This window comes from Daldinia vernicosa (assembly GCF_022497035.1).
Source record: "Daldinia vernicosa strain CBS 139.73 unplaced genomic scaffold F5Y00scaffold_11, whole genome shotgun sequence".
NCBI lineage: Eukaryota > Fungi > Ascomycota > Sordariomycetes > Xylariales > Hypoxylaceae > Daldinia > Daldinia vernicosa.
The window spans coordinates 79,869-102,964 of NW_025953927.1; the positions used below are offsets into that span (position 1 = coordinate 79,869).

The 23,096-nt window shown below is 49.1% G+C and overlaps 8 protein-coding genes across 8 annotated transcripts; 3 read left to right on the plus strand and 5 right to left on the minus strand.

The window, feature by feature from the left end:
* Window positions 1–3: 3 nt before the first annotated feature.
* On the minus strand, window positions 4–3,198 carry F5Y00DRAFT_14762 (small-subunit processome). The gene is made up of 3 exons (XM_048004464.1): window positions 2,585–3,198; window positions 441–2,531; window positions 4–377 (listed from the first exon to the last, which is right to left on the minus strand). Exons 1-3 carry the CDS (start codon window positions 3,029–3,031, stop codon window positions 195–197), a joined length of 2,721 nt encoding a protein of 906 aa, XP_047867039.1. The 5' UTR covers window positions 3,032–3,198; the 3' UTR covers window positions 4–194.
* A 150-nt stretch (window positions 3,199–3,348) lies between these two features.
* On the plus strand, window positions 3,349–4,270 carry F5Y00DRAFT_14765 (mitochondrial ribosomal protein L27-domain-containing protein; the record flags this gene model as incomplete). Its single annotated transcript, XM_048004465.1, has 2 exons — window positions 3,349–3,708; window positions 3,845–4,270. Coding segments are annotated over 2 exons (483 nt in total), but the record flags the coding sequence as incomplete, so codon positions are not given.
* A 21-nt stretch (window positions 4,271–4,291) lies between these two features.
* F5Y00DRAFT_14818 (alpha/beta-hydrolase) lies at window positions 4,292–7,448 on the minus strand. Its single transcript, XM_048004478.1, has 3 exons — window positions 7,289–7,448; window positions 6,165–7,181; window positions 4,292–6,114 (listed from the first exon to the last, which is right to left on the minus strand). The coding sequence occupies exons 1-3, from the start codon at window positions 7,349–7,351 to the stop codon at window positions 4,456–4,458; spliced, it is 2,739 nt and encodes a 912-aa protein (XP_047867041.1). The 5' UTR covers window positions 7,352–7,448; the 3' UTR covers window positions 4,292–4,455.
* Window positions 7,449–7,879: 431 nt separating this feature from the next.
* On the plus strand, window positions 7,880–9,062 carry F5Y00DRAFT_15038 (Pre-rRNA-processing protein TSR2-domain-containing protein). Its single transcript, XM_048004523.1, has 2 exons — window positions 7,880–8,080; window positions 8,165–9,062. The coding sequence occupies exons 1-2, from the start codon at window positions 8,050–8,052 to the stop codon at window positions 8,740–8,742; spliced, it is 609 nt and encodes a 202-aa protein (XP_047867042.1). The 5' UTR covers window positions 7,880–8,049; the 3' UTR covers window positions 8,743–9,062.
* F5Y00DRAFT_15239 (BSD-domain-containing protein) lies at window positions 8,865–10,670 on the minus strand. Its single transcript, XM_048004550.1, has 3 exons — window positions 10,204–10,670; window positions 9,430–10,147; window positions 8,865–9,367 (listed from the first exon to the last, which is right to left on the minus strand). The coding sequence occupies exons 1-3, from the start codon at window positions 10,408–10,410 to the stop codon at window positions 8,988–8,990; spliced, it is 1,305 nt and encodes a 434-aa protein (XP_047867043.1). The 5' UTR covers window positions 10,411–10,670; the 3' UTR covers window positions 8,865–8,987.
* Window positions 10,671–13,541: 2,871 nt separating this feature from the next.
* On the plus strand, window positions 13,542–15,511 carry F5Y00DRAFT_251781 (PAP1-domain-containing protein; the record flags this gene model as incomplete). The annotated part of the gene is made up of 4 exons (XM_048009858.1): window positions 13,542–14,045; window positions 14,111–14,855; window positions 14,928–15,246; window positions 15,334–15,511. The coding sequence occupies 4 exons, from the start codon at window positions 13,542–13,544 to the stop codon at window positions 15,509–15,511; spliced, it is 1,746 nt and encodes a 581-aa protein (XP_047867044.1).
* Window positions 15,512–16,452: 941 nt separating this feature from the next.
* On the minus strand, window positions 16,453–19,851 carry F5Y00DRAFT_14848 (HET-domain-containing protein). The gene is made up of 5 exons (XM_048004480.1): window positions 17,629–19,851; window positions 17,447–17,539; window positions 17,311–17,322; window positions 16,752–17,144; window positions 16,453–16,690 (listed from the first exon to the last, which is right to left on the minus strand). The coding sequence occupies exons 1-4, from the start codon at window positions 19,397–19,399 to the stop codon at window positions 16,825–16,827; spliced, it is 2,196 nt and encodes a 731-aa protein (XP_047867045.1). The 5' UTR covers window positions 19,400–19,851; the 3' UTR covers window positions 16,453–16,690; window positions 16,752–16,824.
* Window positions 19,852–20,517: 666 nt separating this feature from the next.
* Window positions 20,518–22,606, minus strand: F5Y00DRAFT_259658 (kinase-like protein; the record flags this gene model as incomplete). Its single annotated transcript, XM_048010913.1, has 7 exons — window positions 20,518–21,043; window positions 21,094–21,545; window positions 21,611–21,766; window positions 21,830–22,034; window positions 22,113–22,224; window positions 22,313–22,435; window positions 22,564–22,606. 7 exons carry the CDS (start codon window positions 22,604–22,606, stop codon window positions 20,518–20,520), a joined length of 1,617 nt encoding a protein of 538 aa, XP_047867046.1.
* Window positions 22,607–23,096: the final 490 nt, after the last annotated feature.

The following is a 23,096-nucleotide window of genomic DNA, read 5'->3' on the forward strand; positions in this document are numbered from 1 at the left end:
ATAAATTGATACTATATTTGCATAGGTAGAGACTAACAAGCTCTACGATTCTATTTTTGAAGCCACCGTCATGATATTCCATTCCTGGCAATTGCCAATGGATATGTATGTATAGACAGACACACAACATCCTAACCCGGGCCGTACAAACGCTACCTAACTTACTTACTACACACCACAACCGTCTTACATACTTAATGCGTAGGCTTCATAATAGGCGCGATAATACCCTGCTTCATCAAAATCCTCGGCTTCGTCGCCTCCTGGAACGTCTCCTTGGTCATCCACTCGGGGCCCACGGGAAGTCTCAGCGCGCGCTCATACTGGAGCCTAGACTCGTACGGATGCGGCAGCTGCGAGGCCATGAACTTGTCGTTCTGTAGTTATCGACGGTTAGCTTTCATTTCGCATAGGATAAGTGATAGATAGATATATCATACCTTCTTGATCCTCTTCTCGTTGACAATAACATTCTGCATCCCTGCATCCTTGCGATCCTTCTTCTTGACGCCCTCCTGCTTGGTTAAGAACCGCCCTTGATGCCGCTTCTTTTCGCGATTGCTAACGCCGTCGCCGACCCAGCTGCCCCAGCCGGGAAGGGTGTTGTCAATAATCTTGTCGTCATCTTCCTCTTCGATTGCTGCTTTTTCTTGCTCGAATTCGGCCACTACGTCTAAGCCGCCGAAGGCTTTCTCGATGAGATCTTGCTCGCGGAATTGGATGGGCAGGTGACTCGTCTCGTCGTCTGAGGAGTCTTCGCCGTTGGCGATCGCTTGTTTCTTGCCTGGCTTGGATTTCTTGGCCGGTGCCGCAGAGGCTGCAACAGCCACCGAGTCGATACCAAGCTCTAGCACTTCTACGCCAGACCCCGTCTTCTTGCCTTTTTGTTTCCTTGCCGGACCAGCTACTGTAGGCTGACTCCAAGCACCCGCTATGGAACTTGGGTTTACATCTTGTGGCACTGGGGCTGAGAGGCCCTTCGACCGACTGGATTTTGTGGTTGCGATGTTGTCCCTGGCTGCTTGAAGGTCTGTAGCCTCCGCCTTGTCCTTCTTGCTAGCTTTAACAAGCTTCTCGCTAGACTTCTCTAACTTGCTTCCCGATGGCTGGCCAAACTTTCGCCGACCGATATCCGCACCTTCGTCGTCCGATTCTGCAGCAGCCTCGTCATCTGAGGCTAGGTCCCGCCGTATTTCGGCTATTAGTTCGTCGTTGGCTTTTCTCTTAGCTGCTTCTGCTTTCTTCATGAATTCCATGTTCATTAGTTTCGACTTTGGCGCATCGTCATCGTCAGAAACGTTGTCAAGCTGCTGGAGTAGTCTCTTGCGCTCATCAACATCGTCCGAACCGCCCGAGTAATCCGAGTCCTCATCCGAGTCGCCGTTTGTCTTTGCTGGTTTCCCCTCGATACGGCGGCGCAACTCCTCGTCTCGCCGGGCCATATCAGCTATACCCACTCGAACATCATCATCCCATGCGGCACGCCTATTCTTGTTGGACGTTTTAGCCCACTTGCTTTCTCGGTGTCGGGCGCCCATCCTCTCCATAGCTCGCTGACGGTCCTGAGTCTCACGGTCATCTTCCGAATCGACCTCCCCGGCGGCAACCATAGCTTCGTGCTCCTTCATTTCGTCTCTCTCCCTTTGTTTTCGGTGCACACGATGGTAGGCCTTACTCTTAATCTTCTTAATACGCTTTGATCTTGCATCCTCTCGGGACTTGAGTTCCCTCTCGCGCCGCTTCTCCTGCCATAGGGCCTTGAGGTTGTTTCCCGACAAGCCTTCGGCGTCTGCGGATTCTAGATCTTCCATATTCTTGGCCTCTTTCTTGGTACTTGGTCCAAGTCCACTCTCTTCCATAATTGCGAGGATAGTCTTTTCTAGCTCTGTTCCCGGCGCTTTACGATTCAGGGGTTGGATTTCGGTGTTATTATGCCTGGCGAGACCGGTCTCCGTTTGGGGGAGCGGAAAGACCAGATGGTCCGCTCTTCTGTTGTGCTTCACGGTTTCGGTCCAGCGGTCCAAAGATTCGTTCGTTTTCTCGTATGCGACGGTGCGATCCAGCTTTGCCTGCTGGCGTCTTGCGAGGGGCACCTCTAATTTTTGAGGCTTGCTCGATTTCTCCTCTTTAGTCATAAGTTTGAGAGACTTCTTTAGCTGGGGATCTTTGATTCCTAATAAACCTAAGTCCTTTAATCCGATCTTAGGTTTCTTAGTTGGTACGACGTCTTGATCGTCTGTATCTTTCACCCCGGAGAACTTGGAAACCCATGCATTGATTCCAGAGTCTGATACGTCATCATTCTCGTCGTCTTCAATGTCGGAAGACTCGTTGCCAGATGCTGCATCGTCTTCATCGGATTCCTCTTCATCAGAACCAGACTCGTCGTCAGCCCCAGGCTCCCCGTCATCCTCCGACATGGACATATCTAGAACTGCAGCAAGATCGATGGCATCGGACCCGAGAGAAGCGCCGTCAGCATCGCCAATGTCCTCGTCGCTGTCGCTGTCGTCGTCGTCCTCATCATCGTCCTACAGGTCGTGTTAGTTCTAACTATCGAGAGACCTAAGCTATTTTTTATTACCTTTTTATTCGGCTTTTTGCTCCCACGGAAAGCGTAGTCATCAAAGCGCTCCTGGTCGCTTTCCCCAAAAGCATCGTCACTTTCTATCTCCGAGTCGTCATCTTCATCGACACCAACTCGCCACTCGTTCCCGCTGCTGTCGCTTCCGTACTCTACATCTTCGTCACGTTCAGCACCACGGCGCATCTTCCTAGGCGGTCCCTCGTCCTCATCTTCATCTTCATCCTCCTCGTCATCGTCGTCTCTGGCATGCTTGCTCCCACTTAACGGTACATCAAGTTCGCGGTTACGGGGCGTGCGCTTTTGGCGATCGGCATATTCCTCGGATGCGATGGCGAAAGCGTTCAGGGCCTTCTTAGTAGCTTTCGACTTTGACCTCTTCTTACTTTTGCCGTTGGTAGTCGCACCGCCGCCGACGGGTCGTCCGTGGGCTTGCCGGCCTGGCATGTTGAAAAGTGCGAATTTGCCTAAGATTTCATAGATTTTAAAGGTGTTTCTAAGTTTTAGTAGATCGCGCGCTATACTAGAATTCCCTCACGAAAATTGAGTGTAAGGTAGGTAGACAAAGCTATGCTCAGTTCCTAGAATACCTGAACTTTCAAGGATATTGGTTCTAATCGATAATGCGAATTCTTACAAAATAAAAGCGGTGTCTAGACTTTTTTCTGCCGCGATGGTGGGGGAGCTCTGACTTGCAGGGTCCAGTTTAAACTGCAACCAACAAACTCAAGTCTAGTAAGTACCTAAGTACCTATGCAACCCACTCATTTCGACGATTTTCAAGATCGCGAACTTCACAAAACGGCTTCCAACCCGTGCGACGCTTATACCCACCCCCACCCCCATCAATTGGGCGCATCGCCACGAATACATATATAAAACTTATCCGGCCCTTATTTCCTCTATATATCCCGTCAAAGAGACCACCAGCCACGATGCAGCCCACCCAAGCGCTCCTAAAGCGCTTCCGCAAGCTCCCTCTAACGACCAAAGATATCAAGAAGGGCTTCTACAAGGGCACGCGAACAGGCAGCATGGGTCAGCACACCAAGTTCGGAGGCTACGTTATCGACTGGAACAAAGTGCGCACGTACGTCGTGCCCACGGGGCTTGAGGCTTTCAAGGTATGCTCATATATATAACCTACCTATCTACCTACCTACCTACCTACCTACATACCTATATATCAGTCGGCAGTGATAACCAGAGAGGATGAACAAAATGGTGGCCAAGGGATACCAGGCTAACGTACTATAACAGTTAACCCCGTTCGTCACGAACAGGATACGCCCGACGAGAGGTCGATACGAAGGCTACAAGATGGGCCCTAAGAGCCCGGAGCTGTATCTGGAGCGGTGGAAGGCGGAGAACGGATTGGACTGAGGGGTCTATCGCTTGAAAGGAACAAAAATCTAAAATAAAATAAAATACAACGGTTACTACTACAGGCTGATTATTAAGGGTCTGGACGGTAGAGACGTGCTTACGACATACGGCTAAGACTGAGCGAACCCCAAATCGCCAATTATGGATATAGATATGGTGGTGGTTGGACAGGTCCTCGTGCTCTTCGACTTATACCGTACAAAAACCGTGATGATATTAGGCCGAAGTTACGTGTAAAATATGTACCATATAAATCGCATACACCTTAGGTACATATCTATAAAACATACATCGCCATTACTTCAAGTTGAAAGTTCAAGGTCAAGTCCAATTTCGAATTCTATTACAAACTATATTACTACTAACGAGGGTATATAAAAATACGAAATGAAATGGCATGATACATTATCCAAGACCGGACGAATGAGATAGTATACCGGGTATATAGTTGTTTTCCTTCTCACCAACACCTCCGTTTAAAAGGGTCATTTCCTGGTAGGTAGATCCTCCTGCGCGGTAACGAATGTCTCCAGTGGTGGCCTTTGTAGCCCTGTACTGACCCCATCCACATTGATCAGCGGCGTTACTGGCGTGCTGATGGTCTCGCTACCTGGCGTAGGGTAAGCAGCCATAGGGGTCCTAGGGCCATCCGCTATGTCGGCGGTGTTAGGGTTGACAATTTCACAAGAACCAGTTCCTTGCTGTTTTAGCAAATTGGGGTCAACTACTTCATCCCTCGCCTTTTCGGTGACGGTAGCGACAACTGCGGCACTGGTCGTCGCCATAGCATCAACCTCTGAACTCAATGGCCTAGGACTCGCAACCCGATCTGGTTGGCCCAAGGCTGAAGTCAAGGTGATCATGCTGGCCGTCTCGGCCTCCTTATTGAGGCTGAAAGGTACAGCGATGCCACCCACAGTAGGTCGCTTGCCCGCGACACCTGTGTCATGCGAAAAGTAATCTGGCGTGAGAATACTGCCTCTAGGAGACGGCAATGACTCGGCTTGTCTCGATTTCTCTTCGCGCTGAGCCATAAGCATATCGATAGACGTATATTCGTTAACTTCGTCGTCGACGGTCTGCTGTTCGTCCCTGACTATCTTCGTCCTTGATCGGCTTCGGTTATGCCCAAGTTCTCGCTTGGCTACTTCCTTCCCTTGCCTTTGAAGATCATCTGGTGAGCGGGCTCCCTCTCCTTCCTCGGTAGTAGCAACTTTGACTTCTGGGGCTCTATCTGCTTCGTCTTCTCTGGTCACCGTAGCTTCGTCGTGTTTAGAGCCCCAGAGCGACCAGAGAGCAAGACCTATACTCTTCGCCTTCTTCTTTTCTGCGACCTCCTCGGCTCCCCTACGCCTGCTAGCAAGAGCAGCTGGAGGCGGTGTCTCTCCGTCAAACCCTACGTAACCTGCGGCCATCTCCTTGACGCGCTTCTTGTGTATCTTTGTACGGATGCTACCATAGCGTTTATTCCACTGAGCTCGCGTTTCAAGCCACCTTCGTACTGGGGTCTCCTTGACAACGCCTATGCTGTTCCGATCCATAGTGCAACCAACCAACTCGGAAGCAGGCTCTAGGTGTCTAACAACTCCATGACGGCTGACACGCTGGCGGATCATATGATTTTTGAATGGTGGCAAGGGGTCGCCAGCCTTCCCTACCTCCTCAACTTTAACTTCACTTTCTGTTTTGCTTTCCTCCTTAGTCACTGTGGCAGTGGCTCCATTATCTGAACTCGAACTGGAGTTCGATATGACAGAGATATCATCATCGTCCAGTATCTCAATTCCTGTCTTCTGGGCTCTCGCCAAAGCCCACGCACCAAACTGGGCTATTGAGCGGTACATAAACTTGGCCGGTCTAGTGAAACTTAAAGTTGGGGCGACATGGCACAGATCATCCCAAACTTGAAGCTGAACATCGGTTGGTTTGAAACGCTTCAGTTGTTCGTATGCTGACTCGTGCATCGCAGACTCTGGAGGTAGGTACTGTGATGGATTGGCACACTTATGTGCTAGATATATCTGTTCATCTCGAAGAATTTCCCCACCACCCGTCATGATAAGTAGAGGTGGTAGCCCACCAAGGGTAGGCTGCATGACAGGACTAACCAAAGGATGCGATAAGAGCTCATTGGTCGTATACAGCTAAGAGAATGTGAGTATATATTTGCTAGTCCTTGCTTTGTATCACATACCTGAAGCTGATCTTTGAGCTTAACTTCTTTACCATCGAGATTAATCGATATATATGAGGTTTCAGCAAGAGTAGCGGCTGGAGAGTCCCTATCTGTTGCCTCTGTCGCATTAAGCTGCGCGAGATCTTGAGGGAGAGGCTTCATTTCCACCGAGGCTGGTTTCAGTTTGCTTTGGCCCGTCTTATTATTCTTATTTACCTGCTCAACCAATTCCTTGTACTCATCTGCATTTAGAGGAGGCCATGCCTTGGATGGTTTATGATGAAAACCACATTGAGGAATATAATCTAGAGGGCAATCCTGAGAAACACTAGGGAAGGAGTGTGTCAAGTCCACCCAAGGACTAATAAGAATAGCACCAGCAGGCAAAGGGATGCCTCTGTCCCTCATAGTAATTAGCATGCTTAAGACCATCCCGCCGCCAGCTGAGTCTCCGGCAAGGATAATTGTAGTTGGGTCCTGAGTCGTAAGCAGGTGTAAATACGCTGCTAGGCAATCCTGTAGGCCACATGGAAAGGGAAACTGGGGAGATAATCGATATTTGGGCGCGAAGACCCTAGCTTTCAGTTTCCGCGCATGTCGCTGCATCTGGTACCGATGCTCGTCAACACTCCCAAAGTAATAAGCACCGCCGTGGACATAGAGCATGACTCTCTTTCCTGGGTCGCCGTTCTTCTTACGCTCATGATAGTCAGCCTTCATCTCGATCCATTCCGCCTTGAGGGGGCTGCCAGGCTTTCGCCATTGCCACCAATTCCGGCCGCCGACCTTCCTAATACCATCCGGTCCTAACTGCTCTTGCAAAGCGCCCGCAGCTTCTACAAGCTTGGCCTCGGGGATGTCTACTTGATCGACTTTAACCCATTGCGGGTGCGGTACCCATTGCGAGGTGAAGGCTTGGATGTCTTCGACAGGATGATGTGACGCGTACGCAAGGAAAGATCGTATAAGGTGTAATCCCTCGTCGTACGAAAGGTGGGCAGTTGGCCGTTCGCGCAACGGTTTGCGATTGAGGTACTACAGCATTATCACCGTCTTAGCACAAACTCTTCCTTCTCATGAGGACAATAGGCAACTCCGAACAGGGGAAAATAGGACAGGAAGGTATTCCATTGGGCACCTACGTGAGACATAAAGGTCGACAGGACCGTTGGCGTAACCGCCATAGATACGGTAGCCGTATTCATGGTCGCGTGTCTACCGAGGGTCCGAGCTTAGCTTGGATTACAGGTGTAGCTTGTAAAGAAGCAAAGAAGCAGAAAAGCAGAAAAGCAGCTTTCTACAAGCTATGATGACTCGTGTGGTTGAAGCAAGGCATTGGACGACTAAAGCAATGGTGAGATTAAGGGTGGGTTATGCGCGGGTAACAAAGAGATTAAGTTCTATTTGTTCATGTATCTCGACCTCTGTTTCCTGTATTCCGTAATTCCTGTATGTAATAAGTGGATAGCTACCACCTCCTGGCTTAACCACACTCGTTTACTTGGCAGTTGCCCGAATACGCATCTTAATTTCACAGGCCGGTCATTTTTTGGTGATGTCATTGTGCTACTTGTTTCAGACGGGATAGTGTACTGCACTATTTGACCTTTCCGTTCCTTAGCAGCTTAGCAAGGTTAGCTGCTTCTCTAAAAGGAGAATCTGCCCTGAAACGGGAACGCACTTGCAGGCTTGATGAAAAAGGTTAGCGTGGATCTGATATCGAATCTCTGCTTTGCGTAACACAAATGCGGGTCAAGCTCGGTTGAACCGATTAAAAAAGAAAAATTGAAGAAAATTGTTATCAACAACGGGGCTAAAGTTGCGAATGCCCCTCCATCGTATGTAAATGCGACGCTCAGGGTTCGGAGAGAACTAATATCATCACAATAAAAGTTCTCATAAGATGGAGTCGACAGAAGCAGGACCGTCGCCTGGTATGTTTTATATTCCCCAATGTGTTTAATTTGTCGCCTTTTCCTTATTATTTTGCTAATTACTAACCGGTCCAAATTTTGTAGAAACCCGACAGCTCCAGTTTGAGCAGGGCGTAGCTATCTCGCTACACCTATGGCTCTCCTTGACAGTCGCGGTGCAAAATGGACTAGGCGGTTCCGACTCCGAGGACAAGCGCGACTGGTTCGCCGGTGCGGTCGTCGAAATGTTCCCTAGCTTCGTCGACCTCGCTAAGCCGCGCAAGCCCAGTCAGAAACCCCCCACCGAACCCGACGCGGAGGATGTTGAAGCCACCCTGCTGCAGGTAATGTGGGACGAGTTTGAAACGAATGTCGACGATGACTCCGAGGTTGAGGTGGCAGAGCGCATCGTCAAGGTCCGCACTCAATGCGCCGCCGGAGATTTCGAATTCATCGAGGAACTAAGGCGCAGATGGCTAGCTACAAAGGGCAAAACAGTTAAGGTTCAGGAGGTGGATGCAGGAGATCAGGAGACCGACTGGGAGAGCGAGGACGACGAGGACGATGAAGATGACGATGTTGAAATGGATGAAGCGCCTGCTCTAGTTGCAGCGCCCAAGGAGAAGCCGCCTCCGGAGGTAGACGAGGACGGGTTTACAAAAGTTACGCGAAAGAAGCGCTGAGCACGATCATACCATATCAAGTTTTGAACTGCAGACTCTAGGGGAGTAGGTTTGCAAGTAATGGCACTGCAAGTTCGAGACGAAGTATGCTTGAAATGATATAAACAGAGCAGGCAAGGCGGACAAATATATCATGCGTTCGGGGCCAATCCAATAAAAAAACCAGCAACGCCTATGAGAGCACCAAATCCGAACAGCCCATACCAAAGGGAGAGCGGCAATATGCCAAGGATTAAGCAGTAGCATTACTCCCATTCATCATCATCGCTGTCGTCGCTATTATCTGCTTTCCGGGCCTCCTTGGGACTGTTCGGGGCCTGGCTCGGATTTCCGGACGCCGCGCCTACAACATCGTAGCTCGTATCGCTGTCAGGTTGAGATTTCTCATCATTAGACTTACGAGGTTCGGACGGCTTCAAACGGTTCTTATCCGAAGTGGTAACCGCCGGCGGATGAATTGTCGTAGAGGACTCGATAGAAGCTGGCCGCGCGGGCTTTGCGGTTGGCTTTTGTGCCGGCTTAGCTGGCGCCGTATCGTCGTCGGACTCTTCCTCAGACTCCTCTTCTTCTGATTCCTCCTCGTCGGATTCCTCACCCCATCCAATCTCTTCTTCGGCGGAGGCGGCTAAATGCCAGTATGTTAGTTAGATCCAAATAAACGTAGATAAAATATGAACCAGGACGAACCCTTTAATAGATCTCGGCGACGTGCTTCGGCTGTCTCGATACTATGTCGGAGGAAACAGTATCGCCTCCAGAAGTCGGCGTAGGGAACCTTGTCGGGAACAAGCTTTTCCATGTTCGCTCGTAGTTCCGGATACTTGGCTAGGGCAGCACTGATAACTTCCGTCTTGCTTTCTACATCGAAGTTCTTGGACCACGCGGCATATTCGGCACCAGTGGGATCTTCTGTAAAACTCTTCTCGGTCGTATGTAGGACATGAAGTTGTGCATCGTATCTCGAAGTGTGAATTACTCGCTTTCCGGACTCATCCTTACTCTCGAACCGGCGGGCAGTTCCCTTGGAGTCGTCTGATTCCGAAGCAGGCTTTACAATGATAGCTTCACGGAAGAAGTCTCGGATGTTTCCGCCAAACTTTAAGAGCGCCTCGTCGGCAGCGTCCTCGGCACGTTGGATATCCTTCAAGCGTTTTGCGGCTTCGGCCTTTAGTCGTGATATGACCGTTTCAGAGTCCTTAGCCGTCTCATCAGAACCAGATGCCTTGTCTGTTGTCGGGGTTCTCTCCGGATCTTTCTCTTTATCACCAGACGGCGGCGCCCTATCTGTAACGGGGGGTGTTGTGGTTAACGAAAGAGCCCTCGCGCGGAGGTTTGCCAAGCTTCGAGTAGCATCTACGCCAAGCGATGTGACCTCTTGTTGTGCCTCTCTGTATACAGACCCGCCCTAGAATAAATAATAGGTTATTTAATAGGTCTTATTAAATCCAACGGCCGACATACCTGTTTGATAACGTTACCGACTGTTCCACCAAGCCATGTGCCCCAAGAGCTGCTAGAGAATGCACGGTACGCTTCCTGAAGGTCTTCATTGAGAGTATGCTCGGGTTTCTGTTGGGAAGACTCCGCAGCCTGGTTGCTAGTGTTGTTATTCTCTTTGCTATCCTTCGGAAGGCCTTCTTCGACTATGTGGTCGTATGCGAAATCCATGGTGGCGTGGTATTAGGGGTATAATATTCTATAAAACCGAATGACTAACGGACAAGTAATCCCGTAAGACCCCTCTTCCACAATAGAGATGGAGGGGTGCTACGTAAATCACAAGGGATGCTGGTTATGGCTGTTATGGCTGAGGAAATGTACTGCCGTTGCTATCGAATGATGAAGGTCGGTATCGGTGTTTCTGGATATTCTAGGATTGGGTGACAAGTGACAAGGCTGACCGTTTCCAATCTGCCGATTGACGATTGACGATTGACGATTGACGTATCGAAAGGCTACGCGGTCTTTCCCCCCTTTGCGAATCATCGTTCTGTACCTGTCCCGCACATTTGGCACACGAGATACTTTCCTACCTTGAGAATGCTTACCCCTTATAGTTTAGCTCGTGTTCGTCGGATTAGGTAGGCATGGTAGCTTTAACAAATGCGGGGAATGGCGGGCATTCTTCACCGCGATTATTCAGAATACCTAACTGAAAACATGTACCTAGGTACTACGCTGCCAATGGATGGCAGGCACATTGCATGCACCTAACGTATGTATGTGTGGATGGTCGTACGGAGAACCTTTAATATCAAGATATTGGAAATCGCTACCGCGCTTGGAGTTTTGTAGTGTACCGTCTCTCCTGCCATCTGGGCAACCTCCTGCCAGTCAGACTACAAATGAAAGGATATCATGTATCACGTGGGCTTAATCCCGAACCGGCCCTTGCCTAGGGTATTATACCTACAGACTATTACTCTGTTCACACTTTAAGTTTATATAGGTACACACCTAACACTGCACAATATGTGTGGATTTAAGTTTAACCTACATCCTTTACATCCGTATTGCTTCGGGGTTTGAACTCTGTCACTACCTAACTAATGTATATCCTACATTAGGTGGTTCTCATTTCTATAAAGCAGCATTTGCTATTTCGTCATTTAGATGCAGTAGCCTCCAGTACTACATAGTATTCCAGCGGTCAGCTCGATATCGGAGTTGTTGCTTCTGTCTATTCATAGTGGACAACTTACATGTCCACCCCCCGAAACCCTTCCAGAACAAACCATTACAAGACCCAATATCGAAATTCATGCATCTCCAAGAACTCCTAAACGCAACTCAGTTTAGGGCTTATGCTTATGCTACGATACAAAATGGCGGTATTCGTTCTAGAATTCTTATTCTTACCCCAACGAAAACTATTTGCAGAGAACTTGCTATACACCAGATCGGCCGGGTTGTTACCAGCTACATACCTATGTATACAATATTATGACAGTACTATGCAGTACTTGCGCGCGTTATGAGGCTGTCAGCTCGGTATTAACGTCCGTTGGCCAGTACTGTATGCATGGCATCCCAGCGCATCCCAGCATTGATCGATATACACTACGATTTATTTTGTTCTAGTGTACATAGACTACGAACTTCTCTATCCAGATCTGCCCACTGCTTTGGGCCTGGGCTGGCCGGTGGTTACATATCACTACATATTGCTACATATCGTGCCTCATCTTAGGAAGGTATTATGCTGATCATCAGGCACCAGGTTGGAAACGAGTCATCATCCAGCCACCAGACACCAAGATCCATTGGATTCCCGAATCCGATGTCCGACGGGTGGGTGTCAGTTACACAGTGAAGAATGGCGAAACTAAATCAACTTGGCCTCTCCACTAAGTACTTTAAAGGCTAAATTCATGCATACCAGGCATATATAGTACCTATTCGCCTACTAGGTACCGTACTGTACGGAATATGCAGAAGTAAAGAAGGCGATTTGGAACGTGCCCGACTCGGTTCCATTAAACAGCCCGTGGCTGCTAAGTTAAGCCGTTTCTGTTCCACAATGGCCCCCATGTCCCCAAACGGTACGACTGTACCATTTTCTCATTGGAGAAATCTCACGCCAAGATGGCCTTACGACTACATCCTAACCTTAGGTAGGTAATGTACGTACATACATTGCATGTACATACAATATACAACTCCCACCTTTCACTCAACCCAACTCGAAAAGCTTGCTTGCCTGCTGTTCTCAACATCCCATATGGCATATCGAAGTATTCTCGAGTATTCTCCACTGGCTTTGACACCAGGCCTACCTTGTTCCTATCGGTAGTATCGTATATACAATGCAAGCTACTGTAGGCTAGCAGGCTAGTTCCTGGGCGAAGGAACGCTTCGAGACTCGAGACGTCCTCAGGTGGAGACAGTGCCAGGGAACAAGGAACAAGGAGAAACTTGTCCGCCTGTCTATGTAAAGAACAGAACAGACGAAGATACCTACACTACGGTGTGGACGTAACATAAAGCGTACGCAAAGGGCGCGATCAGCCACAAGGTAAGCTCCGCTAAAGTCCGAACAAAAAGCGAGGAAATGTTCCCCGCCACGATGACAGTCTTTGACATATTCTTATATGTATTGGACCATACAGCGCTTACAAATCGGAAAATTGCCTGTCTTCTACCCCCCTCTCTCGAATTCCTTCCATCGTGAAAACGTACCAACACTCAATCTACATACGCTCGTCACACGTCCGTTCTTTGCATACACATACCTATTACACGCCTCTCACCTTGACACGCTGTTCCCATCCTGTCTAAGGAGAAGGGGGGTGTGCGTAAGCAAGTGGTGGTCACTACGTCAAGTCTCTCTGAAACAATATACGAAAAAAAAAAAAGACGGCTGTTTTGTTCCTTTCCTATCCTATCCCTCCATCTTCAGCCTCAAGACCCCAGGAGGCGAATATTTGTCCTTTTCTTTCAGGCATCTAACATCACTTACAAACATTGTGTGAGACTGGTCGTGGATACCCGAGACCTTCAGGACTATCAATCTCCTGAAATTTATCTTATCTGATCTTTCGAAGAGTTACGTCAATCATTAAGCGCAGCAATTGCTGCGTTGCGCTTCAAGCCATCCTACGTCCAGCTTCGCTTCCAACCCAGCGTCGTTAGGAGCGTCGACTCGACTCGAGCTAATTAACGTCTTTTTCTCCGTTAAGAAGAGACGTCAACATATTCAATTCATATCTACCTTGTCTCATACCTTGTCGCCGTTCATAATCGTGATCATATTTTATATTTCTCTTAATTTATTCTTATAAATACAAAAGTCCGTCGCAATGGCTTCAGCTCATTCCCAAGCTCTCCAAAACTTCATCCTCACCCCCCAGCAGCAGAACCTACTCTTCCGCGCTCTTACTTCAAATCAGCCAGGAGGTAGCAGCAGCCCAAACAATGCGCTGTCTCTCTCACCCGAGTCTTCAACAAAGTCACCGGTCCAGAATCAGAAAGGTACCCCAAATATCGATGTCCAGAACGGCATCTCCAATGGCATCCAAGAGAGCCCCTACTTGGATTATGACTACGACTTGGGACCCGATACTAGTTTCGACTTCGATTTTACGCACGATGGTCAGGCAAAGATGATTGGAGATCTCCCAGGTACCTCGCCAAAGGAGAATTCCAAAGCCAGCTCTCCTGACAACGATAATCCCGATAAGAGAAGTCATCCGGATGATGACGAGGAAGACGACATGGAAGAGGGAGGTGGCAAGCGAAGAGAGAGCGAAGGAAAAATACCCAAGAAACCCGGCCGCAAGCCACTTACGAACGAGCCCAGCTCGGTAAGTCGCAAGCGTTAACCCGGCAGCCCCAAGGATTGTGCAATGTCTAACGTTTTATATAATAGAAGAGGAAGGCCCAAAACCGCGCTGCCCAGCGCGCGTTCCGGGAGCGCAAGGAGAAGCACCTAAAAGATCTCGAGACGAAGGTGGAGGAACTTGAAAAGGCGGAGGCGGCGACAAACAACGAGAACTCTCAACTGCGTTCCCAGATCGAGAAGTTGACAATGGAGCTTAACGAGTATAAAAAGAAGCTGACGCTATTGACCACTTCTCATCCAGCCTCTAACCCCAAACGAAGCTCAGTATTCGGTCAAGCTGCCATACAAAATCTCAATGATGTCAACTTCCAATTCGAGTTTCCCAAGTTTGGCGTTCTTCCTGGTCCTCAGAACCCCCCAAAGAATGGCCCCAATTCTTTGTATTATTCGTCAGCGCCTAGCAACAGCCCTAATAACCAGGCCAACTCGCCGGACAAGTCCAAGGACCAGGCTACCCCCAACTCCACGAAGAGCCGGGAGAACTCGGACGCTTCATCTAAAGACACATCGTCCAAGTCTTCCGGGTCTCCCTATAATAGCACATTCGGTGCCAGCGCATCGAGAACCAGTCTGGATTCATGCCATTATAGTGTGAATGGGGCTAATACCGGCTCGCCTTGCTCATCAACGGCGAACTCTAATATGGGACCCAGTTCCTCGTGCGGAACCTCTCCTGAGCCGCTGACCCAATCACCGCTAGGATTCAAGCCGGTAGATACTTTGACAACAATCGGCGAGGAGCAACCATCGCTGACAAGTGACTCCATGTCTCGTATGTATTACCAATATATTAGAATGTATACTACCAAGATTTCCAGGGCTTATAAGCTAACCTTAGCAGTAGATTTCAACAACTTGAGCAATATGGATTTCTCAAGCCTAGATTGGCTATCGCAACAGAACGGAGGCCAGTTCGACCCGCAGCTCTTCGGCGACTACCGGGAGCCGCAGGACAATATCTTGGCTAGTGCTACTTTTGACGACAGCTTCTTCAACGATGCCTTCGATGTTGACTTTACTACGCCGTACAACGTACCGTCGGCGTCTAATAACAACAACAATAACGCTCACAAGAAAGACCTGATTGCCGAGATCGATGCCAGGAAGGAGTCGGAGGACACCATCCTATCCAATGGCAAGCTGCTTACATGTAATAACATCTGGTACGTTAGCCCAGTTGTCTCGGCTTTTCATCTCGCCAGATAAATAAATCAATAAAGATATATATATATACTAACATGGCATAATAGGGAGAAATTACAAGCCTGTCCTAGGGTACAATCGGGTGACCTCGACCTCGATGGATTATGCTCTGACCTGCAGAAGAAGGCCAAGTGTGGTGGCTCTGGCGCTGTGGTCGATGAGCATGATTTCAAGGCAGTCATGACCAAATATCTCGGTGCCGACGCCGGGAAGTGTACCGCGTAGTTCCGCGTCCCAGTGCTAGAATTCTCCCGTGTCTACGAACATGGGAGGCTAGGGGGCTCTCATACAAAAACAAACAGATCTCCCTACTCTTGTGCCACCACCATGACCGATCATTGGGTAACGGCGGAAAGGAGTTTTATCATCAGGCGGCGCGACGGGGATTACGGCGAAAGCGGGGCAATGTAAACCAAATACCCCTGGGTTAGGGCAAGAGAAAGACAGAGAAAGAGAGTGCGAAGTCATTCACTACCTCTCGAGATATCTGGACAAACCACATATCTAAATCTCACGCCATGTCATTATACATCGGGAACCGGAGTTTGTTGCATGCATTTGCGACAGAGAAAGGCGGGAAAATCACTGAAATACAGAGTTCTCCTTTCATCCTTTTTTCTTTTTCCTTATTTTCCTATTTCCTTGGACCGTACGTGCCCCTTGTCCGCTGATACGGGAGGATAATACGTGGCGGGGACGACATGACATATTTATGTATGGTAACGAGTATGGCTGCCTATGACTATACCACGGCGGTGGTCAAGGCTAAGTACAAGTACTAGGAATATTACCTAGGTAGCAGATAAGTAAAGGGAATGCAAAAGGTATTCTCACGAGAAAAGGAGGGAATGACGATGACGATATCGATGACTTTGACGCTTCGGGGATGATGTGTATTGTGTATGCCGTGCCTGCTTACTTGTTTTTCTCGTCCATGTCAATACCACTTACGTCGATTTAAGAGTGGTCTAAGTAGATCTTCCTAGTGTAGAGACAAGAGACCCGACGTGAACATATTTTCAGATGGAGATAATGTCTACTTGTCTGTCTTTATATATAGAACACTAGCAGTACATAAAATAGAGAGCCGCGAATTATAATAATTACTAAGCTACCTAGTTGCTTTTCGGTGATAGCCAAGGTAAATAGTGGCCTCGGCGGCGAGATTGGTAAGGAGTATTATTAATTATTTACTCCACGGCAGAGCTATAAGTCGTCCGCGGAGTATATATCCTACCAACATATCCGTACCCTTGCCTTGCTTAAACCGTATGTCGACTAGCTTTAGTCCGTCTTTTCCTATGAGATGCCTAGTCTACGATGGCGGACTTGGCTTGTTCTCGAAGTCGATACTTTATGCGATAGCTCTATAAAGCCGTAGCATCCGAAACCATAGACTAACTACTAAGTTGAGTAGAACACCTTTTGAAAACATCCAGCCAGGAGACATTGACTAATACCGGACCATACCGGACCATGCCTTGTCTAACTTACATCTAACTTACATTGGGTATACAACACCGCCACCAAAGACAGCGTCAAACAAGCGTAATAGTCTCAACAGGAACCCCACGTTCCCTAAACGCTTCCGGAAAGAGTCTCGGGTCCGAGTTAATCACCTCGCCCGTCTCCTTATTGTAGAACTTCTTACAATACAAGGGGTCGGCCCGGGACTTGTCCCACGCGGTGATCTCCTCCCACCCCATCGGCACCGGGACCTCCTGCAGCCGCTGGTGGTCTCTGTACATGACCCCGGTTTCCTCGTTGTAGTACATCACTCGCACGCGGTTGTCTTCGTCGGCGCCTATCTGCGCTGTCCAGGGCGGGGGGATCGAGCCGAAGAGGGCTTCGCCGTCCACTGGGGGAGGTCAGTACCTATGTAATCCTTGCGAGTAGTATTTTTTGGGTGTCTGTGTCCGGGATTTGGTATATAGACGCCATATAAGCAGCTAGCTTGATGAGGGGAGTTTCTGTCCGCGTCCTGAAGGATAGGGGCTGGAGGGGATAACTCGAAGATTACTCACTAATACCATGTACTGCAATCATCATAGTTAGCGAGAATTTCCCATAAAGGCGGGGAAAGAGAAAGGGGATTATATAGCTCGAGGACCTTAACCTAAGCTTATTCCCAGCAAAGTCTTGGAATATATAGGTACTCACCGTAACAATCACCAATGACCTCGTGCTCTCCACTTGCTGTCGGTCTCAAAAGCATAGGCATATTACACCCAAGAACCACAAAGATCTCATCACCTAAACACCTCCTTTCAAGTCAGCTTTCCATTCAACAACAACGACGACGACGACGACACCAGCAAAACAGCCAGCTCTCCAAGACTCACCCTGCCGCGGCTCTCCATTTATCATACCCACATACCCATTCTGCGTACTAAACAGATAACACCCATTAATCCGCCCAGTAGTCCATATCTTCCACCCATCCGACAACCCCTTCTCCTTCTCCTCCCTCTCAGCCTCTCTTCCTCCCTCCGGCGCAGCTATCATCGCCGCCAGACTATCCAGGCTAGGGTACCCAATACCATAAGACCGATCCTCGACTCTCCCCAGCGCCAGCGTCTCCAGCCACGCGTCGCGGTACGTCCCGCGGGACGGGTACGGGGCCGCCGCCCCCTTTAACCGATCGAGGCCCATACGCCGACACGTCCCGCGGAAGTCGGCGAAATTATCCGTGGCGATCTGAGCGCCGACGCACGACACGCTGGCGAAGTATACCCCCGAGACCTCGAGACGTCCGGGGTCGACGTATTTCGCGCGCGAGGCTGAGATCCCGCTGGCGCAGAACCCGACGTGGTGAGGCGCCGTGACGCGCAAGTAACGCGACCAATCCGGCAACCAAGTCGGCCACTCCGCCGGAATCGTAGTAGCAGTCGCGTACCTCCTCCCCGCATACGGCAGCAGCGAAACGCGCCTCTCATGCTTTACAAACGCCAAAAAGACGCTCCTGAACACCTCGAGCGGGGACATGTTATAGTCCGGGGTAACATACCTAGCGATTTCCGGCGGCGCCAGGCTCAGCAGGCCGTAGATCTTATCGCGCGCGTCGAGACACGGGCGCATGTGGTGGTTCTTGAGCGTTTCCGCAAACGGCATGTCGGCGAGGTGCTCGCACAGGAACTTGATCTGCTGCGTCTTGTGCCAGAGGGTCTCGGGGACGCCGACGTCCTTGGCGTGGATGCAGATGATGGCTCTGCGGAACAAGGCCCAGGAGATCTCGCTGTGCCCGCATTTCAGCACCGAGTTGGCGTTGCCGAGATGGATTTCCTGCACGATCCAGAGCCGCGCGAACCAGTCCCGCGAACACGTCTCGGAGATGGCGTCCCATGTGGCCGTGTCCCAGGGCAGAGCGGTCTTGCTCGAGAACCATTTGTCTTCCGTGCAGCCGGGCGCGGAGAGCATGGTACCGTCTTTGGTGTGCTCGATTTGTCGGCCGAGATACGCCAGCTTGGCAAACGCAAGATCGCTACTTGGGGTGCCGGGACCTAACCATGCTATAACCCTATGAGCGAGCGTGTAGATCAGGCCCATACGCTTAACCTGCTCGCTCCGCTCGTCGAGGTCATCTTGGTTGATGCAAAGAGCATCGATCCACACAACCCGGCCCTTATCCTCATACCGAAGGTGACGTATCGCTTCCTGGAGGTTCCCCTGAATAGGCAGACGCTGCGTCCTCAACGCTTTTAACCCTCTAACTTCCTCCCCCTCGCCCTGAACCACCGCCGCCTTCTCCCTGACCTTCGGTGATCCCCAAGTATAAGACAGCGCCTCGAACTTGACGCTCGACTTCCCGTCTTGGGGAAGTTCATACCTGTCGCGCGGGAAATTAGGATCCGGATGGTCCCAGGAAGAATACATGCCGTCGTAATTTCGAAAAACGATACGGCCTTCTAAGGTCTCGCGGGCGTTCCAGCTCTGAGGAATGGTTCCCCGTAGGGAGGCCAGCGACATCCGCTTTGGCTTATCATCCCGAGTAGGCGGGATGAGCGGGGCGTGAGTGATGTTGATCTGGATGGGGTCGTCGAATTTCCCAGGGAGTATAGTGACTAAGCGAATGTCTTGCGACGTTGGGTCGAGTGGTGTATACTCATACTTCATTCTAGTCAGTGGTATAATAGAGTTATGTTAACTGAATAGGTAGTTGTTACATGAAGCTATGAGCCTGACTTACTCACTCACTTATAAGCAGATGCTTATAAGTATAACTTAATGTCGACACATCCTAGGACTATACGCCTCGGACATGCATAGAAAGCCGGGGGTTTCATTGGCTCGGCCATGATCCTAACGCTTGCGAAGACTCACATCAAACACATTCTCTAACGAATACTGTGTATTGATTACTGATATGCCTGACTCCTCTGATCGAAGTAAGCTCATAACTGCCATTTGCTTAGATATATGTGTCGACAGTTACACCAATCATGACACAAAATCAAAGACAGCTTGTAATATATCAAAATAAATCATTTACAATTATGTATATTTCATGTTCTCTACATATCAAGCGTAGGGGTTGGATATCCCATTCTTCACCATTATAGAACACCGATTGTAGTTGTTTGTGCACTGCACTCGCCGCTACCCCCATATATGGACGTTGCCACCTCGTATCCCTCGTAGGTTACTCTCAGCGGCGGGTGCTGTAAACTATATCATTCAAGAATGTTGTAAAACCTCTATTTTGAGGGCTTCCAACCGAGGGTATAATGCATGTGTCGTGTTGACTTCGATTAATCTTGCGGATAGAACCGCCTGAAATTCGAATCAACTCCTAAGGAGAATATGGCCATCGGACGATAGTTCCGTATTATAATATGGCCTAAGGTGAGCTCACTTAAAGGGGCTCGTGGAGCGGGTATTGAAAGGGGTCGGTTAAGTCTGTATCAACTCGCTCCAAAAGAGTTTGACACAGCTTTCGCTTCAACGAGGCTGTTTACTCGTTTTCGTTTGCGGCACATAGTATTCGCAAAACTTGGAGCCGCTAGAAATATTATAATCCGTCAAATCGACGAGTCTGATGTGGTTCGCCAGTGATATCGAAATGACTCGAAAATGCCACTCAGCTTAGCTGACAGGTCGACCATCGTGAAGGATTTCTCCCTACGATAAGCGGAGGGAATTGTGTTGCAATAAGCCCACGGCAGTCCTGGTGGTCCATTTCCAATACCCAGAAGACGCCGATGCGCCCAATAATATCCAGTGCGCATGTGGTATCAACCAATTATCTGTCGTGCCCCTTCTTTACCCAAGACTCCCCTCTCTTTTGGCTTTGGACTATGGCCCCTCTTCTTTCGGCCGAAAAGCCCAAAGACGCCACCACCCCCAGACGACTTATCCTCAGCCGCGACATTAGCATCGGCCGGTAACGTCGCATCCCTACGCGCTAGATCCGACCAGCTGCCCGTATCTTCCAACGTGACCGATATGCCGCCGCTGGAGGATTTGACTTGTAGACCTGAAGACTGAGAAACGCTCTTGCCGTATGTGCGGTGATATGATGGAAGCGGCGCTGGGGGCCGAGGCGCGCTTTTGGCTGCGCGGCTACCGCTTGTCGTAATACTCTTATCCGATGGCGGTTTATTTTGTACAGGTGACGGTTGGTATAATTGTTGCGGAGCTCTATTGTTGGTTGGAGCTGGTTTGGCCTCGTCGGTACTAATGGCTCGAGGCTCTTCATTGGCTGGGCTCAGAGCAGGACTATTATCTCCGGTTCCATCCGCCGCCTGCTGTGCCGTAATTCTGATCCAATGGTTAGCGAATAGGGCAACTGGGTAGTAAAAGACACTCACTTCTTATAAGCTGCCACAGTGTAATCAAACGGCTGAAATTCCCGCTCGATGGTACGGTATAACTCTTCTTCCCGGATCTCCTTCTCAGTGGCATCATCCTTTAACCTCTCTCTGGGTTTTTGCCTCCGCGCCCTGGCCTCAAGCGGCGCTTCCTCTAATAACAATTCTTCGAGGTCGTAGGTAGCATCGAAGTTGGTCTTCTCTGACGATGGGATAAACACAGGCTCCAGTTCTTTTCTTTCTAAAGCCTCAAAGTCAATACACTGAAAGAAGGACTCGTTTATGAAGCTTTGCCAGGTATGACCGAGCCTCTTGTCGGGGTTCGGATTCAAAGCAGAACCGATGGCGTACAGGCACGGTAGTGAGACCGGAGGTTGAGTGACGGGGAATTTCGGGTTTGCTGCAAGGATGACATTCGTCAAGGTAGATTCCGAATTACCCTCAAATGGCCGCTATAATCGTAGTAAGCACATGACTGGATCGTCAAGTTTCGAAAAGACGGGTTAGTTATTCGTACCTTGTTGTAGATACATTCGTAAAACAGTACCCCCAGCGACCACCAATCGGCCCTCACGTCGTACCCTTTACCTGCATATACTTCGGGGGCGAGGTACGCAAGAGTTCCTGATTTGCTCGTGAGAACCTTTCCGGGTATAACGTCTGAGGCAACGTTCTAGATAACGACACGTTAGCTATTGCGAATGGCGGGGTAAAGGCAAGGGGCAAGGCAACTCACGAAATCAGTCAAGTGAACATGGCCGTCAGCATCTAGTAGCACGTTGTCCGGCTTCACATCTCGATGTATTATGCCTTGCCCGTGTATGTATCTGAGCGCACATCCCAATTCAGCTATCCAGAAACGCACTGCCTCTTCGGTGAAAGCCTTTCTCGAGATGTGAAAACGTAGGTCGCCTCCGCTCATTAAGTCAACCACAAGGTACCTATTATTGTATAAATATAAATCGAATTAGATAGGCCGTTTGGATGTTGAGGGCAATCATGTAATGGTTGATGCGTACATATACTCGATATCTTGGAAACTATAGCGCAAGTTACAGATAAAAGGATGGTTCACATGCTCGAGCATGCGTCGTTCTCGTATAATATTTCGGACGCTTTCAGACCGTACGACTACGGAGGCAAAGTAATATCAATATCCGTTGACTCTCTCTCATCGTTTAGATAGATATAAGGATTGGCCTTTTAGAAGTCGACGCACCCTCATCTTTACGAATGTACTTTAGGGCAAACGATAGGTTGGTATCTTTTCGTTCGACTATTCGCACTTTACCAAAGGCACCGCGACCGACAACTCGTAATAATCGGAAATGGTTTAGGTTCACTAATAAGCAATAAAAGATGGTACTCGGTTAGCTATTGACATCGACACGGCAAACGGTACTTCTGAGACAACGGGTAGAGTCTGGACCCCTTTTAAATATTAGAACAAGAAGAAAGAAAAAAACATACCTTCGCCGTTGAGATCAACGGGCTTGCCTTGGCTGTTGCCCATAGGGAAACTTGGGGGTATCAACACCCGGTTTCCGCAACTCTACTCGTTGTTCAGCCGCGGGGAGACGGTGAACAGATGACGATTTAAAGATTTAAACAATAGATGATTGGAAAAAACCAAGAAAGATAAACCAGTTATTAAGCGCAAGGAGATAAAAATAATGATAGGGAGAACGAGATGTCAGGAGGTCAGAAAGATCCACTCTTAGATCCCTACTAGGTTATGAATGTCTGAATGTATCCTCAACCTGGCTAAACTGGGCAAGTTATTGTTATTATTAGCTGTGTTTGGGAGGTAGGTATGTAAAGTAATATAACTAGTAGAGAAACAACCAGTCTAATAGAAGAAGCAATAATAAGCAGCGCTAGAACCCAGATGGAGGGGGGGAGTGAAAGTAATTGACAATGAACAACAATAAAGGTTTCAATGTTATGTATGTAATAATTGTAATAATAGGGAGAGAGGGAGGAGGGAGAAGATTGAACTAAGA

What these genes read in the sequence shown, in the direction of transcription:
- F5Y00DRAFT_14762 (XM_048004464.1), bottom strand. Translation starts at nt 3,031, where the DNA reads ATGCCAGGCCGGCAAGCCCACGGACGACCCGTCGGCGGCGGTGCGACT. An exon ending in GCAAAAAGCCGAATAAAAAG is followed by an intron (nt 2,532 to 2,584) that starts GTAATAAAAAAT and finishes CACGACCTGTAG; the next exon opens with GACGATGATGAGGACGACGA. An exon ending in ACGAGAAGAGGATCAAGAAG is followed by an intron (nt 378 to 440) that starts GTATGATATATC and finishes CGATAACTACAG; the next exon opens with AACGACAAGTTCATGGCCTC.
- F5Y00DRAFT_14818 (XM_048004478.1), bottom strand. Translation starts at nt 7,351, where the DNA reads ATGAATACGGCTACCGTATCTATGGCGGTTACGCCAACGGTCCTGTCG. An exon ending in TGTCGACCTTTATGTCTCAC is followed by an intron (nt 7,182 to 7,288) that starts GTAGGTGCCCAA and finishes ATAATGCTGTAG; the next exon opens with TACCTCAATCGCAAACCGTT. An exon ending in AGCTCAAAGATCAGCTTCAG is followed by an intron (nt 6,115 to 6,164) that starts GTATGTGATACA and finishes ACATTCTCTTAG; the next exon opens with CTGTATACGACCAATGAGCT.
- F5Y00DRAFT_15038 (XM_048004523.1), top strand. Translation starts at nt 8,050, where the DNA reads ATGGAGTCGACAGAAGCAGGACCGTCGCCTG. An exon ending in AGAAGCAGGACCGTCGCCTG is followed by an intron (nt 8,081 to 8,164) that starts GTATGTTTTATA and finishes CAAATTTTGTAG; the next exon opens with AAACCCGACAGCTCCAGTTT.
- F5Y00DRAFT_15239 (XM_048004550.1), bottom strand. Translation starts at nt 10,410, where the DNA reads ATGGATTTCGCATACGACCACATAGTCGAAGAAGGCCTTCCGAAGGAT. An exon ending in TCGGTAACGTTATCAAACAG is followed by an intron (nt 10,148 to 10,203) that starts GTATGTCGGCCG and finishes TATTTATTCTAG; the next exon opens with GGCGGGTCTGTATACAGAGA. An exon ending in TCGCCGAGATCTATTAAAGG is followed by an intron (nt 9,368 to 9,429) that starts GTTCGTCCTGGT and finishes ACTGGCATTTAG; the next exon opens with CCGCCTCCGCCGAAGAAGAG.
- F5Y00DRAFT_14848 (XM_048004480.1), bottom strand. Translation starts at nt 19,399, where the DNA reads ATGAAGTATGAGTATACACCACTCGACCCAACGTCGCAAGACATTCGC. An exon ending in AAATGGAGAGCCGCGGCAGG is followed by an intron (nt 17,540 to 17,628) that starts GTGAGTCTTGGA and finishes GGAGGTGTTTAG; the next exon opens with GTGATGAGATCTTTGTGGTT.